Consider the following 22,500-nt stretch of genomic DNA (forward strand, 5'->3'; position numbering starts at 1 on the left):
CGCCATGGAACAAGCGCGCCGGCTCTTAAAGGGAATGTGAGAGGACGCTCTGATTGGTTTATTTCACGTTACGCCCAAACCACACATGAATAATGAAGCGACTTCAGACCAACACATTTTAGATTTTCGGGATCCACCCACAAAGTTACTTGCGTTTCGCGTTTGATACTTGCGTTTCAGATCGTTACAATAGGGCCCATTGTGTTAATCACGTTTACACACTGCCTACGAAACTTTTGCCCATCATAAAAAAATTGGGATCGGGTTTAGAATTTCTGCAAAAATGCATATGAAAATTTCGGACTTTCGTACCGAAGTCAAAAACATTTATTCAGTATTTAGTTCAGTATCGCCCACTATACAGTATGAGAGGCGGCTTTATGTGAGCTCACTTTGAATGTGAAAAATTAAAAAAGAAAACAGTGCACGAGTCTTCTTGCGCTTGAATGGTTTAGTCATTTTAAAATGCTCACAAAGGAATCGATAAGGGAAATTTTAATTTTATAACAATTATCCGATTCCTGACCTCAAGTATTCCGATATTCGACTCCCAACCATAGTTATTAACATTGTAAATCATAGATAAATTTGTTTTTGTTTATTCATAACAATATACTTCACTGTAAAAAATAAATTCGTTTCAACTAAAAAAAAGTATTTGTGCTGCCTTCAATTTTTTAAGTTTAGTCAACTCAAATATCCAAGTTATCACTTAGTACAACTTCACATTTCAAGTTGATACAACTTTACATTTTAAGGCAGCACGAACACTTACCTTTTTAAGTTGTTTAAGTTGTGAGTGTCTCTAATACAACGGCTGAAGCCTTGTTTATACTCGACGCGTCCGCACGAGCGCGAAGGTGCGCGCGGCAAAAATGACGTCGTTGCGGTGTGGGCGGTCGCGCGCGTTCGGTGCACAAAGCGGCGCAAAGGCCCATTTCGCCTGGCGGTGTGCACAGCAGATTTTGTAACAGCGCGCGCGGCTCCACATCCGAAGATGAACGACTTCGAGCCGAATCTGGCCGAGCACGACCTTCTCATCACACCAGCACCCAGTTTGCGCGTCTAAATTAGTTGCTTACATTTAAAAAAATGAGCATACAATAGCATAAAAAGCCTTTTTAATGAACATAAAGGTCCATGGTTAATACAAATGTACATGAAAGTTAATGAAATGTTTAGTGAAATTAGAAAATATTTAAGAGATCGTTAATGTAGGCCTATTTGTATACGTACATGTATTCCCATATAGGCTAGCCTACATATTTTGTTCTAATGTCACAAGTAATAATCTCAGGGTTTACTGGGTTTTACACCATCATTTTTGTAGGCTATTGGTGGTGGTAACTAAAATAAACATTGTCACGTGTTTATATTTCTTCTTCTCACCGATTCCTGATGGTTAGAGAGGACAATTACTCGAGTCGCCCCCTGTAGTTTCAAAGAATAGTACAACGGCGAGCACGTCAAGTATAAACGCCTCGACCATTTGGAGAGGTGCGCGCGCAGTCAGCGGAGACTCGTGCTCGTGCGGACGCGTCGAGTATAAACAAGGCTTGAGGGAGTGACGGCACATTTGACATCTTTCTCTCTTCTGAACATTGTAATCAATCTCTCAATATTTTGTTCCGGTTAGTTACACTTTCTTTCAATGGTCCACTTTAGACATTTTATAAGTGTGTGTGTGTGTGTGTGTGTGTGTGTGTGTGTGTGTGTGTGTGTGTGTGTGTGTGTGTGTGTGTGTGTGTGTGTGTGTGTGTGTGTGTGTGTGTGTGTGTGTGTGTGTGTGTGTCTCAGGTATGTGAGAACCGTCTTGGGCTCATCGGTCATCTCCAGTTCGGTGCTGGCAGACGGACGGCCGGTCAGCGTGGCCATACACTTCACACTCCAGCACAGGCTTCAGGTGTGGGAAATAACAGTGTCTGTTTGTATCAAAGAAAAATAATCCCAAATGTTTTTGAAGCAAAAAAAGCTTGTTGAATTGCACTAATTGAAAAAAAAAGCTACAATATGTAATTTTTTTCACCACTAGGGGTCGCTAAACCTCTTACAATAACAAAGGCGTAGGTTGATGACGCATTAGCGGAATTATGGATCTTGTCGTCAAGCTGATGATCTAATAATGTTTATGGATGAGTGAATACACTGATGTTTTTATCATGACTGTGGTGTGAAGCAGAGCGCGAGTGCTAATGAGAGACAGATATCAGCGCCACACGCGAGTCCCGCGGATATTTAATTAATTTAATTAATTACTACTCATACAGGTCAGTTTATTAGACGGATTAAACTTGTGAGGTAACGCAGCGCTGTCTCACTCGCTCTACACTATCACACTAAACTGCATCTGAGTGTGTTAAAGTTATAATGTTATTCTGTGTGTTAGTTTGTCTGTATGAGACTAGCAGTAAGCTAGATCAACATTAGAATAACATACGGATCATATTCGAACATTTCATCATGTTGAGCTATATAACATTGATTAGTTTTATGTACATTTGCTCGCCTGTCTAATAAAGTACATGCGAGAGCGTCTCTGTCGAGTGGAAGTTAGTCGCGGACGCTAGCTCTCGGCGTCTTGAAAACGCCACGCTGATATTGATCCTCAGTTTAGTTCTCTTTTGTCCCAAAGTCTGCTGGCCATGGTCCATAATGTTTGAACGAAACAACAACAGCGTGAGCGCGCTGCTAGACATACCGCAGTTGTTCACGTCTGTCGCCATGGTTACTATGGCAGCACGAGCGGAAACCGGGGATAACGCGGATAATACGTCATTGACAGGCGACAGTGAACAGGGATGGGACGGCCAATTATTTAAAATGGGAATTTCTCTGTTTTACGCCCCGTGGCTCAAAAGGGACGCAACAAAATTGACACACGAGAAAGCGAAAGTTTTCAAGTAATTGGTTTATTAACTTAAATGAAACCGATGCAAAACTGTGTAATGTAGTAGTCAGTTGTCAGTAATGTCATGCTAGATGAATGAATGAATGAATGAAAATGTAATGTGCTGTAGGTTGTGATGCATACAAAAGTAATCTAATCAAGTCGGCCGCGCACATCTGCCATCAGTCTTGCTTCTCTTAAAGGTGAAAAGGGAAGTTGGCAACAGGTGTCACCGATGTAATCAGGTAGAAGGGCGGAGTAATCGTCCACTGATGGGGATTAACCTCATTAAAGACACCGGTCGTCACATTCTGAGATTAAAAAACTTTGGGAACTTTTGGGATATTGTAAGTTCACAACTGCAGGAAATATATCACACTGTGCAAGTGATTTATTACAAAATTCTTACATAGTGTACTGTACCTTTAAGCTGTGAATATTTCATTTCAAAATATTTTACACACATTTTCATTATTAAAAAAATCAATAATCCATATTCACCTTTCAGATTTCACTTCCAAAATATTATTTCTGTTTAAACAACCTATAATATTCGACAGGCAATTTTCGGTCCACTTATTTTGCTTTACAAATTCAGTGGTTCAAATTCGACAGAAAATTCAACACTTCACATCCGGGAACTGCAGGAATAGCAGTAGATTACCGATTCATAATCTCCATCATCTGTTAGGCGACCTCACCAGAAGACCAGATAGATTAGTCTCTCCACACCAGACGAGACACGACTAAAAGACGTGACAATGTCAATCAAAGTGGGCGGAGTCTCACTGCAAGCACACTGCACTCGCAATCAAATTGATCCAAAATCACAGCCAATCAGAAGAGCTTGTGGGCGGAGTCTCTCTGCAAGCACTGCACTCACAATCAAATCAATCAAAAATCACAGCCAATCAGAAGAGCGTGTGGGCGGAGTCTCTCTGCAAGCACTGCACTCACAATCAAATCAATCAAAAATCACAGCCAATCAGAAGAGCTTGTGGGCGGAGTCTCTCTGCAAGCACTGCACTCACAATCAAATCAATCAAAAATCACAGCCAATCAGAAGAGCGTGTGGGCGGAGTCTCTCTGCAAGCACTGCACTCACAATCAAATCAATCAAAAATCACAGCCAATCAGAAGAGCGTGTGGGCGGAGTCTCTCTGCAAGCACTGCACTCACAATCAAATCAATCAAAAATCACAGCCAATCAGAAGAGCGTGTGGGCGGAGTCTCTCTGCAAGCACTGCACTCACAATCAAATCGATCCAAAATCACAGCCAATCAGAAGAGCGTGTGGGCGGAGTCTCTCTGCAAGCACTGCACTCACAATTAAATCGATCCAAAATCACAGCCAATCAGAAGAGCGTGTGGGCGGAGTCTCAATGCAAGCACTGCACTCACAATCAAATCCAAAAGACCAGAGCAACAGTTCATTCATTTCATTCACAAAACCGGTTTTACAGAAATGGAGCAAGCGGTGTACGTGATGATTATCAGGGCCAGAATACATGCAGAAAAGATGATAAAGACACAAAAGCTGTGTTTATGGTTAATGCAATGCATATTTTTTTTTCAAGTGGTGCAATTCAACAAGCTTTTTTGTTTCAAAAACATTTAACATTATTTATCTTCAATAGTTTTAGTTTGTTAGCATATATTCAGAAACTATGAACTAATTTCTGAAATTAGCTTTGCCTATAGAGTCATGAAGAGATTATATGTTATAATGGGTCTAAATGTTTGGAACGGCTTTGAAAAATGATGTTATTATTACAGACTTTCAGAGATTTGCTGAATGTTAAAGCATCTCTTGTTAACAGTGCTCAATATCACTCGCTAGCCTTGTGTGAGAAACTACCAGTCCAAAGTTTGCGGTCGGGAGATTTTTAGCTTTATCGTTAGTGTAATTATAGATTTAAGAAATGAGTAATGTTAATTAACTATATGTACCGGTACTTACTATAGGGTTTGGTTTTGGGTTAGTTGCATGTAATTATGCACAATTTATAGTTATTACCTCAATACATAATACAGTACATGTGACGTGTAAGAGGGACAATGAGGTGCCACTGATATTTAAAATGATTTTGCTTTTGATTTATTTAATGAAAAAAAATTTAATATTGTTAAATATTATTACATTTTAAAATAACTGTTTTCTATGTGAATATATAGTAAACTGTAATGCATTCCTGTTATTTTCAGCATCATTACTCAAGTCTTCAGTGTCACATGATCCTTCAGAAATCACTATAATATGATATGAAACATTTCTGATTATTATCAATGTTGAAAACAGTTTTTGCTGCTTCATATTTTTATGGAAACCATGATACTTTTTATTTTTCAGGATTCTTTGATTAATAGTGAGTTCAAAAGAACAGCATTTATTTGAAATATAATCTTTTATAACACAATACATGTCTTTACTGTCACGTTTGATCCATAATGGTTTCAATTAATCTCTCTACAGCAGGATTGAATAGTGTGTGTGTGTGTGTGTGTGTGTGTGTGTGTGTGTGTGTGTGTGTGTGTGTGTGTGTGTGTGTGTGTGTGTGTGTGTGTGTGTGTGTGTGTGTGTGTGTGTGTGTTTCACTCTATAGAACAGTACATTGAAACTGATCCCTATCTGTGCCTTCTGGGATTTTGAGCTGATGTAAGCGCTTTTCATTTACTCACAGTTATCATATTGTTTGATTCTTCTGATGTTCTTCTGATGTTCTTCTGGATAGCGTCTGAGGTCTTGCTCTTGTGTCTGACTCCTCAGGGTGGAGAGGGGAGGCTGGTCAACAAAAGGCTGCGCCGTTATTTCCTCACAGAGTAATTTCACTTCTTGCTTCTGTAACCACACTACCAACTTCGCCTTGCTGTTGCAGATCTACGAGGTTCAGGTGAGGGTTCGTCAGCGATGTCAATGAATCTTTCAGATTGGTAAATGGACTCGATATATGGCAAGCCGTTTTAGCTTTTATTCATTTCCAGGATATGAATTATTTATATCAACAATTACATTTTCACTAGTTAAAATGATAGTTATTGATATCAGGAATTAGATTTATACTAGTAACAATGGCAATTTTTGATATCAGGAATTACATTTCCACTTGTGACAATGCTAATTCTTGATATCAACAATTCAATTCTTGATATGAACAATTAAATTGTTGATATCAAAAATGTAGTTGTTGATATCAAGAATTCATATCCTGGAAATGAATAAAAGCTAAAACGGCTTGCCATACTCGATACTCATTTCCACCAAGGAAGAAAATTGCATGTTCATATCTCACAGTTCTGAGAAAAAAAGTAATAAACTCGTAATTGTGACTATTTTCCCCCCACATTTACGAGTTTATATCCCACAATTCTTACTGTTTTTCTCAGAATTGTTATATATAAATGTGCAATTGTGAGTTATAAACCTGCAATTCTGAGGAAAAAGTCAGAATTGTGAGATAAAAAGTAGCAATTACTTTTTTTTTTAAATCTTTTATTCCACTAATTTGACCAATAATTAATTACGTTCCTTTAAAAAAATGTGCCTTATGTATTTGCAGAGAAAAAGAAAGTGTTAAATTAAGCTCAGACTTATGGGATTTTTAAAACTCAACTTAGTTAAACCGTGTACTAAGATCGACGGAAAATGAAAAGTTGCGATTTTCCAAGACTATATGGCTAGCAACTATTCTCTCATTCCGGCGTAAGAATCAAGGAACTGTGCGGCCGTACCATGGGTGCGTCTCTCTGCGTGTGTGTGTGTGTGTGTGTGTGTGTGTGTGTGTGTGTGTGTGTGTTGTAGAGAAGTGTTGAACATGAGACGGCTCTGCAGATCCTCAGTTTGATTGGCTCTGGTGTGTCTCTCTGTGTGTGTGTGTGTGTGTGTGTGTGTTGTAGAGAAGTGTTGAACATGAGACGGCTCTGCAGATCCTCAGTTTGATTGGCTCTGGTGTGTCTCTCTGCGTGTGTGTGTGTGTGTGTTGTAGAGAAGTGTTGAACATGAGACGGCTCTGCAGATCCTCAGTTTGATTGGCTCTGGTGTGTCTCTCTCTCTGTGTGTGTGTGTGTGTGTGTGTGTGTGTGTGTGTGTGTGTGTTGTAGAGAAGTGTTGAACATGAGACGGCTCTGCAGATCCTCAGTTTGATTGGCTCTGGTGTGTCTCTCTCTCTGTGTGTGTGTGTGTGTGTGTGTGTGTGTGTGTGTGTGTGTGTGTGTGTGTGTGTGTGTGTGTGTGTGTGTGTGTGTGTGTGTGTGTGTTGTAGAGAAGTGTTGAACATGAGACGGCTCTGCAGATCCTCAGTTTGATTGGCTCTGGTGTGTCTCTCTCTCTGTGTGTGTGTGTGTGTGTGTGTGTGTGTGTGTGTGTGTGTGTGTGTGTGTGTGTATGTGTGTGTGTGTGTGTGTGTGTGTGTGTGTGTGTGTGTGTGTGTTGTAGAGAAGTGTTGAACATGAGACGGCTCTGCAGATCCTCAGTTTGATTGGCTCTGGTGTGTCTCTCTGCGTGTGTGTGTGTGTGTGTGTGTGTGTGTGTGTGTGTGTGTTGTAGAGAAGCGTTGAACATGAGACGGCTCTGCAGATCCTCAGTTTGATTGGCTCTGGTGTGTCTCTCTGCGTGTGTGTGTGTGTGTGTGTGTGTGTGTGTGTGTTGTAGAGAAGTGTTGAACATGAGACGGCTCTGCAGATCCTCAGTTTGATTGGCTCTGGTGTGTCTCTCTGCGGTCTCCTCTTCACACTCATCCTCTTTGTGGCTGTTGGGTGAGTTTTTCAGATGTGTGATGATTACCATGCCACTTTTCTCTGTCGCGTGCAGCGTCTCACAGATGGTGTTGTGTGTGTGTGTGTGTTGCTCTCTGTGTCCCTCTAGCGTTCCCAAGTCAGACCGCACTACGGTGCACAAGAACCTGATCGTGGCTCTGACGGTCGCTCAGCTTCTCCTGATCCTCAGCGACTGGGCCGCGGGGAACCAGGTCTGCCGTCCATATCTGCACATCACGTGCACTTTTATATCTCTCCGCGTGTCACACACACGTCACACTCAATCTGACAGTAACACGTCACACTCAATCTGACAGTAACACGTCACACTCAATCTGACAGTAACACGTCACACTCAATCTGACAGTAACACGTCACACTCAATCTGACAGTAACACGTCACACTCAATCTGACAGTAACACGTCACACTCAATCTGACAGTAACACGTCACACTCAATCTGACAGTAACACGTCACACTCAATCTGACAGTAACACGTCACACTCAATCTGACAGTAACACGTCACACTCAATCTGACAGGCTACAGAAAGGTTTACTGACCAACACCATCAAATACAAACATGAGATGTGTCCAATATAGAGCTGTGAAACGATTAATCGCGATTAATCGAATCCAAAATAAAAGTTTGTGTTTACATAATATATGTGTGTGTACTGTGTATAATTATTTTGTATATATAAATACACACACATGCATGTATATATTTAAGAAAAATGTGTTATTTCTATATAAAATATTTCTATTTATTAGGGCTGTCAAAAGATTAATCGCGATTAATCGCATCCAAAATAAAAGTTTGTGTTTACATAATATATGTGTGTGTGTATTGTGTATAATTATTTATATATATATAAAAACACACACAATCATGTATATATTTAAGAAAAATGTGTTATATTTATATATAAAATATTTATATATAATATAAATTATATAAATGTATATACAGTATATAAATGCAATTATTTCTTAAATATATACATGAATGTGTGTGTATTTATACATAATAATTATACACAATACACACACACATATATTATGTAAACACAAACTTTTATTTTGGATGAGATTAATCACGATACATTTTTTGACAGCCCTACTATTTATACAATATAAATTATATAAAAATATAAATATTTCTCAAATATATACATGCATGTGTGTGTATTTATATATACAAAATAATTATACACAAAACTTTAATTTTGGATGTGATTAATCGTTTCACAGCTCTATATTTATCATAAAAAATGGTTTAAAAACTGATCTTATTGAATGGTCGCTGCCATCAGACAGAAAATCAGGTTGAGATTTTATAGTGTTGATAAATTAACAATATTTTGCTCATTAAATGCAGCATTGTGTTTTTTACCTGCTTAAATTGGAGGAAATTATCTTAAATATAATCCCAAACATTTTTTTTTTCATGAATGTGACCTAGAAAGTTCAATGATCACTTAGTCTGACATTATATATAAAGAAAACCATGAACAATAAATGTCCATGTGAGTTTGCTGAACTAACAGCAGTAAAATATGGACAGAGGACCCGAGGGATGCAGACTTTGATATTGCCTGATTTTTTTCAAATGTTTTCATAAATATCTGAAGGTGTTGATTAAAAGTTGGGAAACAGCTGTGAAATTATGACAGTGGTTTCTTTAGTGGTCAATTACATGCATAAGTTACCATTCCAAACTGTTCTTTTTTTCTGTTAAGAGATAATACTTTTAATTCAGCAAGAATGCTTTAAATTGATCAAAGGTGATTGTGTTGTGATCGTGTCTAAAAGTGTCACAAAGGATTTCTATTTCAAATAAATGCTGTTCTTCTGAACTTTCTACTCATCAAAGAACACAAGGTATCAGTTTCCACAAAAATATGAAGCAGCACAACTGAGTTCAACATTGATAATAATCCGAAATGTTCAAATCAGCCAATCAGAATGATTTCTGAAGGATCATGTGACACTGAAGACTGGAGTTATGATGCTGAAAATTCAATTTGATCACAGGAATAAATTACACTTTACTATATATTCACATAGAAAACAGCGGTTTTAAATTGCAATAATATTTCACAATATTACTGATTTTACTGTATTTTTTATCATATCATATATCATATAATCATATAAATGCAGACTTCTTTCATTTAAAAAACATTTAAAATCTCACCAACACCGATCTTTTGAATGGTAGTACCTATTTATATTTGTAATGTACACTGTAAAAAAAAGTTGTTTTAACTTAAAAAAGCAAGTTACCTTGTTGCCTTAAAATTTTGAGTTCGTTAAAATTAAAAATTGAGTTAAACCAATGAAGAAGAATGTTTTAATAAACAGAAACTCAAAATAGTGTGTTATCTTCACACATTAGTTATCGAAGTTGATTTGACAAAAGATAAAAAGTTGTGATAACTCTTTTTTTACAGTGTACTACAGTTTGGCACGCGGTATGGAGGTGTCTGTGTGGCATAAATCCCGTGTGTGTTTGTGTGTTCAGGAGGCCTGCTGGCTGGTGTCGGCTCTCCTCCATCTGTTCTTCCTCTCGTCGTTCTGCTGGATGCTGGTGGAGGGTCTGCTACTCTGGAGTAAAGTGGTGTCTGTGAACATCAGCGAGGAGAGGAGGATGAAGCTCTACTATGTGCTGGGCTGGGGTGAGAACCGTGTGTGTGTGTGTGTGTGTGTGTGTGTGTGTGTGTGGATGCTGGATGAGTAAAGTGGTGTCTGTGAACATCAGCGAGGAGAGGAGGATGAAGCTCTACTATGTGCTGGGCTGGGGTGAGAACCGTGTGTGTGTGTGTGTGTGTGTGTGTGTGTGTGTGTGTGTGTGTGCGTGTGTGTGTGTGTGTGTGGATGCTGGATGAGTAAAGTGGTGTCAGTGAACATCAGCGAGGAGAGGAGGATGAAGCTCTACTATGTGCTGGGCTGGGGTGAGAACCGTGTGTGTGCGTGTGTGTGTGTGTGTGTGTGTGTGTGTGTGTGTGTGTGTGTGTGTGTGTGTGTGGATGCTGGTGGAGGGTCTGCTACTCTGGAGTAAAGTGGTGTCTGTGAACATCAGCGAGGAGAGGAGGATGAAGCTCTACTATGTGCTGGGCTGGGGTGAGAACCGTGTGTGTGTGTGTGTGTGTGTGTGTGTGTGTGTGTGTGTGTGTGGATGCTGGATGAGTAAAGTGGTGTCAGTGAACATCAGCGAGGAGAGGAGGATGAAGCTCTACTATGTGCTGGGCTGGGGTGAGAACCGTGTGTGTGTGTGTGTGTACTGTTTGATTAACCTTCCTCTCATGTGTGTGTGTGTGTGTGTTTGCTCTGTCCTCCTCAGGGCTGCCGGTTGCTATAGTCGCTGTAACCTTGGTGTCCACGTTGGACCAGTACAGAGCTCAGCAATACTGCTGGCTGAACCTTCAGTCCGATGTGATCTGGGCTTTTGCGGGGCCTGTGCTCTTTGTTTTGGCCGTAAGTGTGCAGTTCCTGTGTGTCTCAGATGAAGTGAAGCTCTTCTCTGCTTTTGAGTATATGATGAGCACATGCAATGCTGATTGTTTTAAAGTCAGCAAGAAATGAAAATTCACCCTGTCTGTTTTCAAAATGCATGTTATAGATTTTATTGTGAACAATTCATCCATTTTTTGGTGAAAATGTTCTTAGACAACTTTTAATATGACAGTTGTTGCCACAAATCTTCACTACTATTACAAATGTACCTCACATGACAAAATAAGAATATAATGTATCATAAGAGCCCTTAAAGGGATAGTTCACCCAAAAATGAAAATAAACCCATGATTTACTCACCCTGACGTCATTCTAGGTATATATGAGTTTCTTCTTTTTAGACGAATACAATCAGAGTTATGTTAAAAAATATCCTGGCTCTTCCAAGCTTTATATGGCAGTGAATGTCTGTTTCTGTTTTGAAGTCCATCATGGATAGATGCACTTTTATGATGGATGGATGCACTTTTATGATGGATAGATGCACTTTTATGATGGATGGATGCACTTTTATGATGGATAGATGCACTTTTATGATGGATAGATGCACTTTTATGATGGATAGATGCACTTTTATGATGGATGGATGCACTTTTATGATGGATAGATGCACTTTTATGATGGATAGATGCACTTTTATGATGGATAGATGCACTTTTATGATGGATAGATGCACTTTTATGATGGATGGATGCACTTTTATGATGGATAGATACACTTTTATGATGGATAGATGCACTTTTATGATGGATAGATGCACTTTTATGATGGATAGCTGCACTTTTATGATGGACAGATGCACTTTTATGATGGATAGATGCACTTTTATGATGGATAGATGCACTTTTATGATGGATAGATACACTTTTAATAGATGCACTTTTATGATGGATAGATACACTTTTAATAGATGCACTTTTATGATGGATAGATGCACTTTTAATAGATGCACTTTTAATAGATAATCTTTTATCATGGATAGATTACATTTTATGATGGATAGATGCACTTTTATGATGATAGATGCACTTTTATGATGGATAGATGCACTTTTATGATGGATAGATACACTTTTATGATGGATAGATGCACTTTTATCATGGATAGATACACTTTTATGATGGATAGATACACTTTTATGATGGATAGATACACTTTTATGATGGATAGATACACTTTTATGATGGATAGATACACTTTTATGATGGTCAGATGCACTTTTATGATGGATAGATACACTTTTATGATGGATAGATACACTTTTATGATGGATAGATACACTTTTATCATGGATAGATGCACTTTTATCATGGATAGATACACTTTTATGATGGATAGATACACTTTTATGATGGATAGCTACACTTTTATGATGGATAGATGCACTTTTATGATGGATAGATGCAGTTTTATCATGGATAGATACACTTTTATGATGGATAGATACACTTTTATCATGGATAGATACACTTTTATGATGGACAGATGCACTTTTATGATGGATAGATACACTTTTATGATGGATAGATGCACTTTTATGATGGATAGATGCACTTTTATGATGGATGGATGCACTTTTATGATGGATAGATGCACTTTTATGATGGATAGATGCACTTTTATGATGGATAGATGCACTTTTATGATGGATAGATACACTTTTAATAGATGCACTTTTATGATGGATAGATACACTTTTAATAGATGCACTTTTATGATGGATAGATGCACTTTTAATAGATGCACTTTTAATAGATAATCTTTTATCATGGATAGATTACATTTTATGATGGAGAGATGCACTTTTATGATGGACAGATGCACTTTTATGATGGATAGTTACACTTTTATGATGGATAGATGCACTTTTATGATGGATAGATGCACTTTTATGATGGATAGATACACTTTTATCATGGATAGATACACTTTTATGATGGACAGATGCACTTTTATGATGGATAGATACACTTTTATGATGGACAGATGCACTTTTATGATGGATAGATACACTTTTATGATGGATAGATACACTTTTATGATGGACAGATGCACTTTTATGATGGATAGATACACTTTTATGATGGACAGATGCACTTTTATGATGGATAGATACACTTTTATGATGGATAGATACACTTTTATGATGGATAGATACACTTTTATGATGGACAGATGCACTTTTATGATGGATAGATACACTTTTATGATGAATAGATGCACTTTTATGATGGATAGATGCACTTTTATCATGGATAGATACACTTTTATGATGGACAGATGCACTTTTATGATGGATAGATACACTTTTATGATGGACAGATGCACTTTTATGATGATAGATGCACTTTGATAGACTTCAAAACAAACACTCATTCACTGCCATTATAAAGCTGCGAAGAGCCAGGACATTTTTTAATATAACTCCGATAGTATTCGTCTGAAAGAAGAAAATCATATACACCTAGGATGGCACAGTAAATCTCTTTAAACTTTTGGGTGAACTATCCCTTTAAAGTTGAAAGATAGTCTTCATTGTACTAGTTGCTTCTCTGTTCTCAGGTCAACGCTGTGGTGCTTTTTCGTGTTGTTATGGTTACAGTGGCCAGTGCCCGTCGCAGAGCCAAAATGCTGACGCCCAGTTCTGATTCGAAACTTCACGCGCTGGATCTTACCTGGTAATTGCTTCTCACTTTTTAACTTCCTAGAGAGAGAGAGAGAGAGAGAGAGAGAGAGAGAGGAGAGAGACACAGAGAGAGAGAGAGAGAGAGAGAGAGAGAGAGAGAGAGAGGAGAGAGACACAGAGAGAGAGAGAGAGAGAGAGAGAGCTCAGTACGGATACGCCAGTCATTTCTAGCTTTCTCTTATCTCGTCGAGCTCATGACAGAGGAAGCATCTGCCCACCAGTATCTCTTCTGTTGCTATCAGCCACCTGGACTTGAAGAGATACCATGCAAATATCCACAGACGCCTGCTTTATAGATATTCCCTATGCTCAAATAGTGGAAATTAAAGAAAAGTGTCTGTATAATCAGACAGTTATAAGAGACTGTAAAACTGTGCAGCCTAGCCAATGCATTCAGTAGTGTGTGTGTGTGTGTGTGTGTGTGTGTGTGTGTGTGTGTGTGTGTGTGTGTGTGTGTGTGTGTGCAGGGCAGCGACGCGGCCGGTGTTGATCCTGTTACCAGTGTTAGGCCTGACCTGGCTGTGTGGCGTGCTGGTACACCTGTCTGATGCCGTGGCCTACCTGTTCATCACACTCAATGCTTTTCAGGTAACAACACTCAATGCTTTTCATTCGGGGACAAAGCAAGTGGTCTTTATGAGTGAGTCATTGAATCATTCACTCAACTGGTTGATTCATCAGATTTATTTTTAGTTATGATTTTGGCTTCCAGTCGATAACTGTGCCGCATTCGATCGCATGTCTGGTTTTTAAAAACCCTTTCCGTTACAGTAATGTACTTGTAATGTATGTTTGTTTATATTGTTCATTTGGTGATTTAATTTCTCAGCCAAAATTGTTCAATCGAATTAATCACACATTAATTTTGGCTGAGAAATTACCACCAGAAAAAAATATTTAAAACCATTATTGTGTTGAATGGGAAAAGCATTGAATAGACGTCACAAGAAATATTTTGGTTTGACAGAATTTATTACGCAAACTTTTAAAGTTAGTCAATAATTGTATCCCTTGAAACTCATCTTTGATCACCAACATGACATATTTAAAAGTTTTTTCCTTTATGCCTTAAAATATCTTGAATGTAACTCGACACCCTTGCCTCATTTAGTATGCGCGGTTCTATGAATATGCAAATGAGCCCCGCCTCCACTCACTCACTCAGAAATCCACTGGTTTGTGAAAATCCAGCTTTTAATGTTGTTTATGTGTCTATGTGGTGTTTTTAATACGCTTTAACCATGTGTAAGTTCATAAGTGGACAGCATTGCTTAGTATTTTTGGGGCGGCAGTGGCTCAGTGGTTCATGTAGGTTGTCTACAAACTGAAAGGTTGGTGGTTCGATCCCCGGTTTCACTGGACCAAGTGTCGAGGTGTCCATGAGCAAGACACCTAACCCCAGCTGCTCCCGACGAGCTGAGTGGCGCCTTGCACGGCTGACACCGCCGTCGGTGTATGAATGTATGAGTAAATGGGTGAATGAGAGGCAAATTGTAAAGCACTTTGGTGGCCATGGGTCTATGAAAGCGCTATATAAATGCAGTCCATTTACCATTTACCATTTATTTTCTGCTTAAAACTGCAGTGAACCAAAGACAGTCTCAAACACACGGTGTGAAATCGCTGGTGTTTCTGACGTCACACACTACCTTGTAACCAATCAGATCAACGTGTGATCGTCCACCAGTGGATCTCTGAGTGAGGGAGTGAGTGAGTGGAGGCGGGGCTCATTTGCATATTCATAGAACCACGCATACTAAATGAGGCGAGGGTGTCGAGTTACATTCAAGATATTTTAGGGCATGAAGACTTTTTTTCAAGGAAAAAAACTTTTAAATATGTCAATTTGGTGATCAAAGATGAGTTTTAAGTGATAAAGTTTTTGACTACAGGGGGACTTTAATAAAATTTGTTCTGTGTTATTTCATGTTAACTAATGTTAGCAAATGGGACCTTATTGTAAATGACTCATGCATGTTATGAGAGAGAGAGAGAGAGAGAGAGAGAGAGAGAGAGAGAGAGAGAGAGAGAGATGTTCAGATGTATTTGCTCTCCTCTTAATCAGGCTCAAATCCATCAACACATTTGAAATGAACTTCCTCTCTTTCAGCTTCATGTAGCTTTCTTGCACTTTCTGTCTCTTTCTTCCTCCCATGTCCATAATGAACGAGGGCTGAATTCCCTCCCAGAGCTTGTTAATGTAGATTTACTGTGTGCGTCTGGGAAAAAGATAAAAGCAGCAGAAGAGCGATAGAGAGAACGGGGGAGACGCACAGAGAGGACGAGACACATGAGCAGGAAACTCTTCGGATATAATGAGCCGTGCAGATTTATCATGAGTGATTATGGAGCAGACGTCTGTGAGAACACCAGAACTAACATCTAGGAAGGGCATGGAAAGCTCCTGCTATCTGATACTGTATATATATATAAATATTTACAGGTGAAACTGGAAAAATTAGAATATCATGCAAAAGTTCATTTATTTCAGTAATTCAACTTAAAAGGTGAAACTAATATATTATATAGACTCATTACATGCAAAGTGAGATATTTCAAGCCTTTATTTGTTATAATGTTGATGATTATGGCTTACAGCTTATGAAAACCCCAAATTCAAAATTGTGAAAATGTTTTCATAGTTGTAAGCCATAATCATCAAAATTATAAATATCTCACTTTGCATGTAATGAGTCTATATAATATATTAGTTTCACCTTTTAAGTTGAATTACTGAAATAAATGAACTTTTGCGCAATATTAAAATTTTACGACTTTCACCTGTATATATAAACATGCAAATATTTCTTGAATATGTGCATGTGTGTGTATTTAAATATACAAAATAATAGTACACAACACACACACATGTATTATGTAAACACAAACTTTTATTTTGGATGTGATTAGTCGCTGCACAGCACTATATAATATATATACAGTATATATGGCTGATCACTGTAAAAAATGATTGTGATTTTAACGGTAAAAGACTGTAAAAATGCTACAGTGAAAAACTGTTAATTGGTTAATAGAAAGTTTTCTTTATATATACAGTAAATGACTGTGATAGATCTAATGGTACATTTAATGTAATTTTACTGTAAAATACCGTTACATTTACAGGTTTTGAAAGTGAAAAAGAACAACTCATTGTATAAATTACAGTAAAAAAAATTGTGACACTTCACATTTGATGTATTTTTGTTGAAATAACTATTATGAAGAAGTTTCTTCATAGTTTCTTAGTTTTTTTCTAATAAGTTATGTACAATACAGTATATTGGTGTTTATCAGTGTATTACAATGGTACAAAACAGATATAAATACTAAATTAACATTGTATCAGATAATGAAATACGGTTTATTACAGTAAATTTGAAGTTAGGTCTGTAAAACCTAAAATGTTGCTACTGTATTTTATACGGTAAATTTCTGGCAACCACAGCTGCCGGTATTTTACCGTAAACTGAACAGATTTTTACAGTGTATGCTAACAGCTAAACTACTAAGATTCGACCGTGGAGGATGAAGTAAACAAATCAAGTACTTGTGTAAAAGTATGGATGCTCTAATAAAATATGACTTAAGTCAAATGTTTTATGTACTTGAGCATTGAAAGTAAAAAGTTCTGATCGATGAATGCAAATAACTATTTAGCAAATTTGGTGACACTTCATAAGAACTGCGTGCTATCAATCATTAGTTGAGCATTAGTAGTAAATAGTTAATTCATCATTTATAAAGCATTGTCCCAACATTAATATGATTCATTTCCTTTTTCTGTTTAGAAGATAACTGAGCCTTTAAATCTCCGTTAGAGGCATAACTGCTTACTTTAGATGAGCTCACAAACATAGTTATCTGACAACTGCTATTACTGAATTAATCATGAATTACAGTAGCAATATGTGTTCATAAAGCATTTATTAACACACCGAGTAACTATTACTCTGTCTAAATAATTACTTACACTTACTAAATGATCTTATGAACCACTGACAACTCCTAAATAACTGCTTTATAAATAATGTAATACTTTATTTTAGAAATGATAAATTGATTATTAATAGCGTATGAAAATACATTAGAGATATGCTTATACATCAAGAGTAAAGCATTTATTGCTGTATTTATAAACTGCTTACTAATGTCTATTAATTATGCTTTATAAATGTACAAAGGAAGATTATGCGGAAACTTAATATGTATTGATCAGCAAGAAAGTATTTTGCTAATACCTAAACTTGTCACACACTGAGAACTAGTGATAATTCAAGCGCAAACAAGTGAATAATAATCAAATGGACCAGTATATGAAAAAAAAGTGTGTGTGTGTTGAAAAATACACTTTAAATATATAATAGAAAAACAGACGTCACATCACAACAGATTTTACATTTTCTATTTATAGATGAGTGCCGCATTTTCAGCATTTTGCTGTTATATTGGATCAGAAAACAAAGTAATTTACTGTTTAGTATAGTAAAATTAATATCTCAATTATTTCAAACACTTTTCTCTTGCTTAATCCTAAAGTTATTGACTGAATCTCACAAAACCCTGTTATAATATCCATGTCATATATTACCCCGAAATCGAAAGGAAAAACTAATTATTTAGCATATAGCACTTAGATTTCGCAGTATTATATGTTGCAGTATGATTTTTTGCATTATGACATTATTTTTATTATAGTTGAACACATTTACACCTCCCTTTTATTTTCATTTGAAATAGTGAAAGTGAAGGATATCCACTGTTGAATTTAATAGTTCAATAAATGCCTGATGTTTCTAGTCATGTTTAATAGATCAATTGTGATCTCAATAATTATGTTTATGATTTTTGCCACAATCGAGCAGCGTTAACTCTCTTCATATTCCAGGGCCTGTACATATTTCTGGTGTATGCGGTTTACAACAGTGAGGTACGACTTCTGCATTAACATCTCTCATGTTGACCGTCACGTTTCAGAAGTATGATTGCTATATAATACTGTATATGAATGTTTTATGATGATGCAGGTGCGGAACGCTATAAGGAGAATTCAGGACAAACGAAAAGCCTTGTCATTTACAGTAAGACCTCATTTTTGCTGATTTGCGTATGATCCGTTTCTCGGTTATCAAACTCACTCGAGTCATTTCCTCTTGCAGAACTGCTCTCAGCCAATCAGCTTCTTGCCCTCGCAGAAGTCTCCCAGTGCATCATGGGTACACAGTCTGCCGACTCTCTCCAGCCCGGAGAGCAGCGAGAGCTCGACTCCCATCAGCGCCAACCCGCTGGTCTTCAAGAACGGTGTGTGAGGCTCACGTTTAGTGCTGTACTGTCACCTTTAGTCGTGAAGTTCTGTAAAAAGCCTGTTTACTTGCATATAACATCTGTCATTTCCTCTAGAACGTTTTAAAGAGGACAACATTGTGAATTTCCCATTAAAACCAGCCCACAAAAGTCAGGTAAGCGGCAAAAACCACACGTAATATTCAAGCAATAATGGCTTTTTTGTCTTTCATTGATATTTCACTCAATCGTGTCAGTGATGTACGTCCCGAACAGTGATTGGCTTGTCACTACACCAAATTCTTAAAGATTTAACATTAACTCACAGATTTCAAAATTCTCATTATCACCAGATAACGAAATAATAACTTGAATTACGTAATTAACAAATGATTGTATCAACCCTCCCCCATACACTCACGTGTAGTGTACTGTATAGAGACAATTTTCAACAGCTTTATTGTTATAATGTCAAAAAATTTAACCTATATACTCTATATACTCTACACACACTCACGTAAAGCAATACATGTGATATAGCAAACCTCGGCTGCGTGATTGTTTATATCATCACTAATCAACTTCATTAGTGCACAGCTCTGTATATAAAATTATATATATATATAATCTTTATCCGCATACATACAGTACACTCACGTAAAATTAGTCCTATATACAGTAGCAATTCTCAACTGCATGATTTTGTTTTTTTCACCGCAAAATGTAACTATATTATTGCTCAGCTCTTTATATAAAGTTTATATGAAGTAGGCCTATATAAGTATTAAATGTATAAGTATACAGTATACTAATGCAGGGCGATATATACACTGGCAGCCAAAAGTTTGAAAGAATTTAAAAAATGTAAATGTTTTTGAGAGTCTCTCTGCTCACCAAGTCTGCATTTATTTGATCCAAAATACAGAGAAACAGTGAAATATTATAACACTAGCCGCGTTTCCATTACCCTTCAAATTGCACAAATTGAAATTGCGAATTGAAAATACGCTCAATGGAAACACGTCAATTTCGCAAAAACTCCCATTTATCACAAAAAAGTTTTCACACTCGCATGAGGAGGTTTTTCAGGCACTTTGAAAAAGAAATATTTCACTAAACAGCAGTGGAAACAGTTTTTGTGCATTTACAGTCGGCTGACGTAGAGGACGCGGTGTGTGTGGACAGAAGACGAGACAGTTCTTTATTAAATTCATAAAAATTTAATTCACACACACACACACACACACACACACACACACACACACACACACACACACACACACACACACACACACACACACACACACACACACACACGTGATGAATACTTGTTTGATAACAAATGTTTATAACACACAGTATAACAGTCTTTCCTTGACATTAATGCTGTTAACACACACACACACACACACACACACACACACACACACACACACACACGTGATGAATACTTGTTTGATAACAAATGTTTATAACATTTAGACTTGACGTAATAAATCTCAGCAGGCTGTTGTGTTTCAGGTGGTTCAGCTGACGGCCTTCAAGCCTTCAGGTAAGTGTGTGAGTGTGAGTGTGTGTGTGTGAGAGTGTGTGTGTGTGTGTGTGTGTGTGTGTGTGTGTGTGTGTGTGTGTGTGTGTGTGTGTGTGTGTGTGTGTGTGTGTGTGTGTGTGTTGTGTGTGAGAGAGTGTGTGTGTGTGTGTGTGTGTGTGTGTGTGTGTGTGTGTGTGTGTGTGTGTGTGTGTGTGTGTGTGTGTGTGTGTGTGTGTGTGTGTGTGTGTGTGTGTGTGTGTGTGTGTGTGTGTGTGTGTGTGTGTGCACTCAGACTGCAGGGGGCGCACTAGTTCTTCACTAACACACAACACAGTTTAAACTGGTGAGATGTGTGATGTTTTCTGTTTCCCAGTGACGGCATGAAACGACGCGCCGCTGCTTCTCTTCCGCTTGACCACAGGCAGCTGAGGAGAAGACTGCGCTGTAACTCGTGACCGATCCCGGGATGAACACATAACTCACGCTGTGGAGGAACACACACGCCTCCTCCACAATCCTCAGGCCGGCTCATTCCCAGCACAGAAACATGAGACTGAACCCAGCTCAACAACACTGGCCTCATTTGCATATGTTACTGTGTGTGTTCAGTGCTGAACGCATCATCACACCTATAATCCGAGTTATTAGTGATTTCCGACTTAGAAACATTGATATTTAGACTCTGTGTTTTGCAGAAGCTGAAGACTGTGGACTTCTTCATCTTTCTGAACGGACTGTCAGTTTATCAATAATAACATGATTTAATATTTTCTCTCTGCTCAAGTGTGACGTGGTCTATTTGTATCTTATTGCTGCAAATTTTAAAAAGACATTCAGGCTGATTATTAATGCTGTAATTCTACTACCCAATTGGAATTATGCATAAATGTAAATAATTATTTTATTATAATAGGCATTCCCTATTTTTATACAATGCATATGAAACTGCAGTATTACTTTTTTACTCGCTATTAAAACTAATTTTTTTTGGTTTGCTTTGATGTGGAAAGTGAGTCTCTGTAGTCATTTATGAATGTTGAGTTTATTTTTTGTTTGTTTTTAAAATGATGACACAGGAAATTATATTGGATTAGAATAAAAAAAAATATAGAAAAATAAATGGATTTCAAACGAAGCACTCTCTCTCTTTATAAGCTCTCAAATGTGGACGTGTGTGTGTGTGTGTGTGTGTGTTTGTTTTCTGACCTTCCCATAACCTCTTTATATCAGAGCAGAGCAACACCAGCAGCTCTTAAACACCCATACACACTCCCCCTCTTTCACACAAACACTCACTCTCTCTCACAAACACACACTCTCACACACACACTCACTCTCTCACACACACACTCACACACACACACACACTCACAAACAGACACATACTCACTCTTCTCACACACTCAGACACACTCACAGACACACATACTCTTCTCACACACACACACACTCTCTCACACACACACACACACACATTCCCTGTCTCTCACTCACAAACACACACACACACACACTCTCTCACTCACACACACACACACACTCCCTCTCTCTCTCTCACACACTCCCTCTCTCTCACACTTTCACTCTCTCTCACACACACACACTCTCTCTCACACACTTACACACTCTTCTCACACATGCACACACACACTTCTCAGTTCTCACACAGACACAGTCTCAGACACTCACACTGTGAGTGTGTGTGTGTTAGTGTTACACTCACACACAGACACTCACACTGTGTACACATTCACACACTCACTCACACTTTTCTCTCACACACTCTTCTCACACACAAACTGCAGCACGTTTTTATTTTTTATTTTATTGCGAATTTTTTTT

General features: G+C 37.8%; 1 protein-coding gene across 1 annotated transcript in view; it reads left to right on the plus strand.

Annotated features, from left to right (window-relative positions):
- adgrd2 (adhesion G protein-coupled receptor D2) overlaps positions 1 to 21,806 on the plus strand; it is a gene marked incomplete at its 5' end in the record, with an annotated part of 38,646 nt that extends 16,840 nt beyond the window's left edge. The window contains 15 exons of the mRNA XM_079638356.1: positions 1,798 to 1,903; positions 5,491 to 5,543; positions 5,655 to 5,778; positions 7,536 to 7,639; positions 7,749 to 7,851; positions 10,167 to 10,320; positions 10,986 to 11,119; positions 13,721 to 13,836; positions 14,312 to 14,432; positions 18,733 to 18,774; positions 18,872 to 18,925; positions 19,004 to 19,145; positions 19,245 to 19,303; positions 20,649 to 20,679; positions 21,032 to 21,806. Of these exons, the coding sequence (XP_079494482.1) occupies positions 1,798 to 1,903; positions 5,491 to 5,543; positions 5,655 to 5,778; positions 7,536 to 7,639; positions 7,749 to 7,851; positions 10,167 to 10,320; positions 10,986 to 11,119; positions 13,721 to 13,836; positions 14,312 to 14,432; positions 18,733 to 18,774; positions 18,872 to 18,925; positions 19,004 to 19,145; positions 19,245 to 19,303; positions 20,649 to 20,679; positions 21,032 to 21,042 (1,354 nt within the window). The 3' untranslated portion in view covers positions 21,043 to 21,806. The remainder of the gene's footprint in view (positions 1 to 1,797; positions 1,904 to 5,490; positions 5,544 to 5,654; positions 5,779 to 7,535; positions 7,640 to 7,748; positions 7,852 to 10,166; positions 10,321 to 10,985; positions 11,120 to 13,720; positions 13,837 to 14,311; positions 14,433 to 18,732; positions 18,775 to 18,871; positions 18,926 to 19,003; positions 19,146 to 19,244; positions 19,304 to 20,648; positions 20,680 to 21,031) is intronic.
- Positions 21,807 to 22,500: the final 694 nt, after the last annotated feature.

The sequence above is a fragment of the Phoxinus phoxinus genome, assembly GCF_949152265.1.
Source record: "Phoxinus phoxinus genome assembly, chromosome: 15".
In the NCBI taxonomy this organism is placed as follows: Eukaryota; Metazoa; Chordata; class Actinopteri; order Cypriniformes; family Leuciscidae; genus Phoxinus; species Phoxinus phoxinus.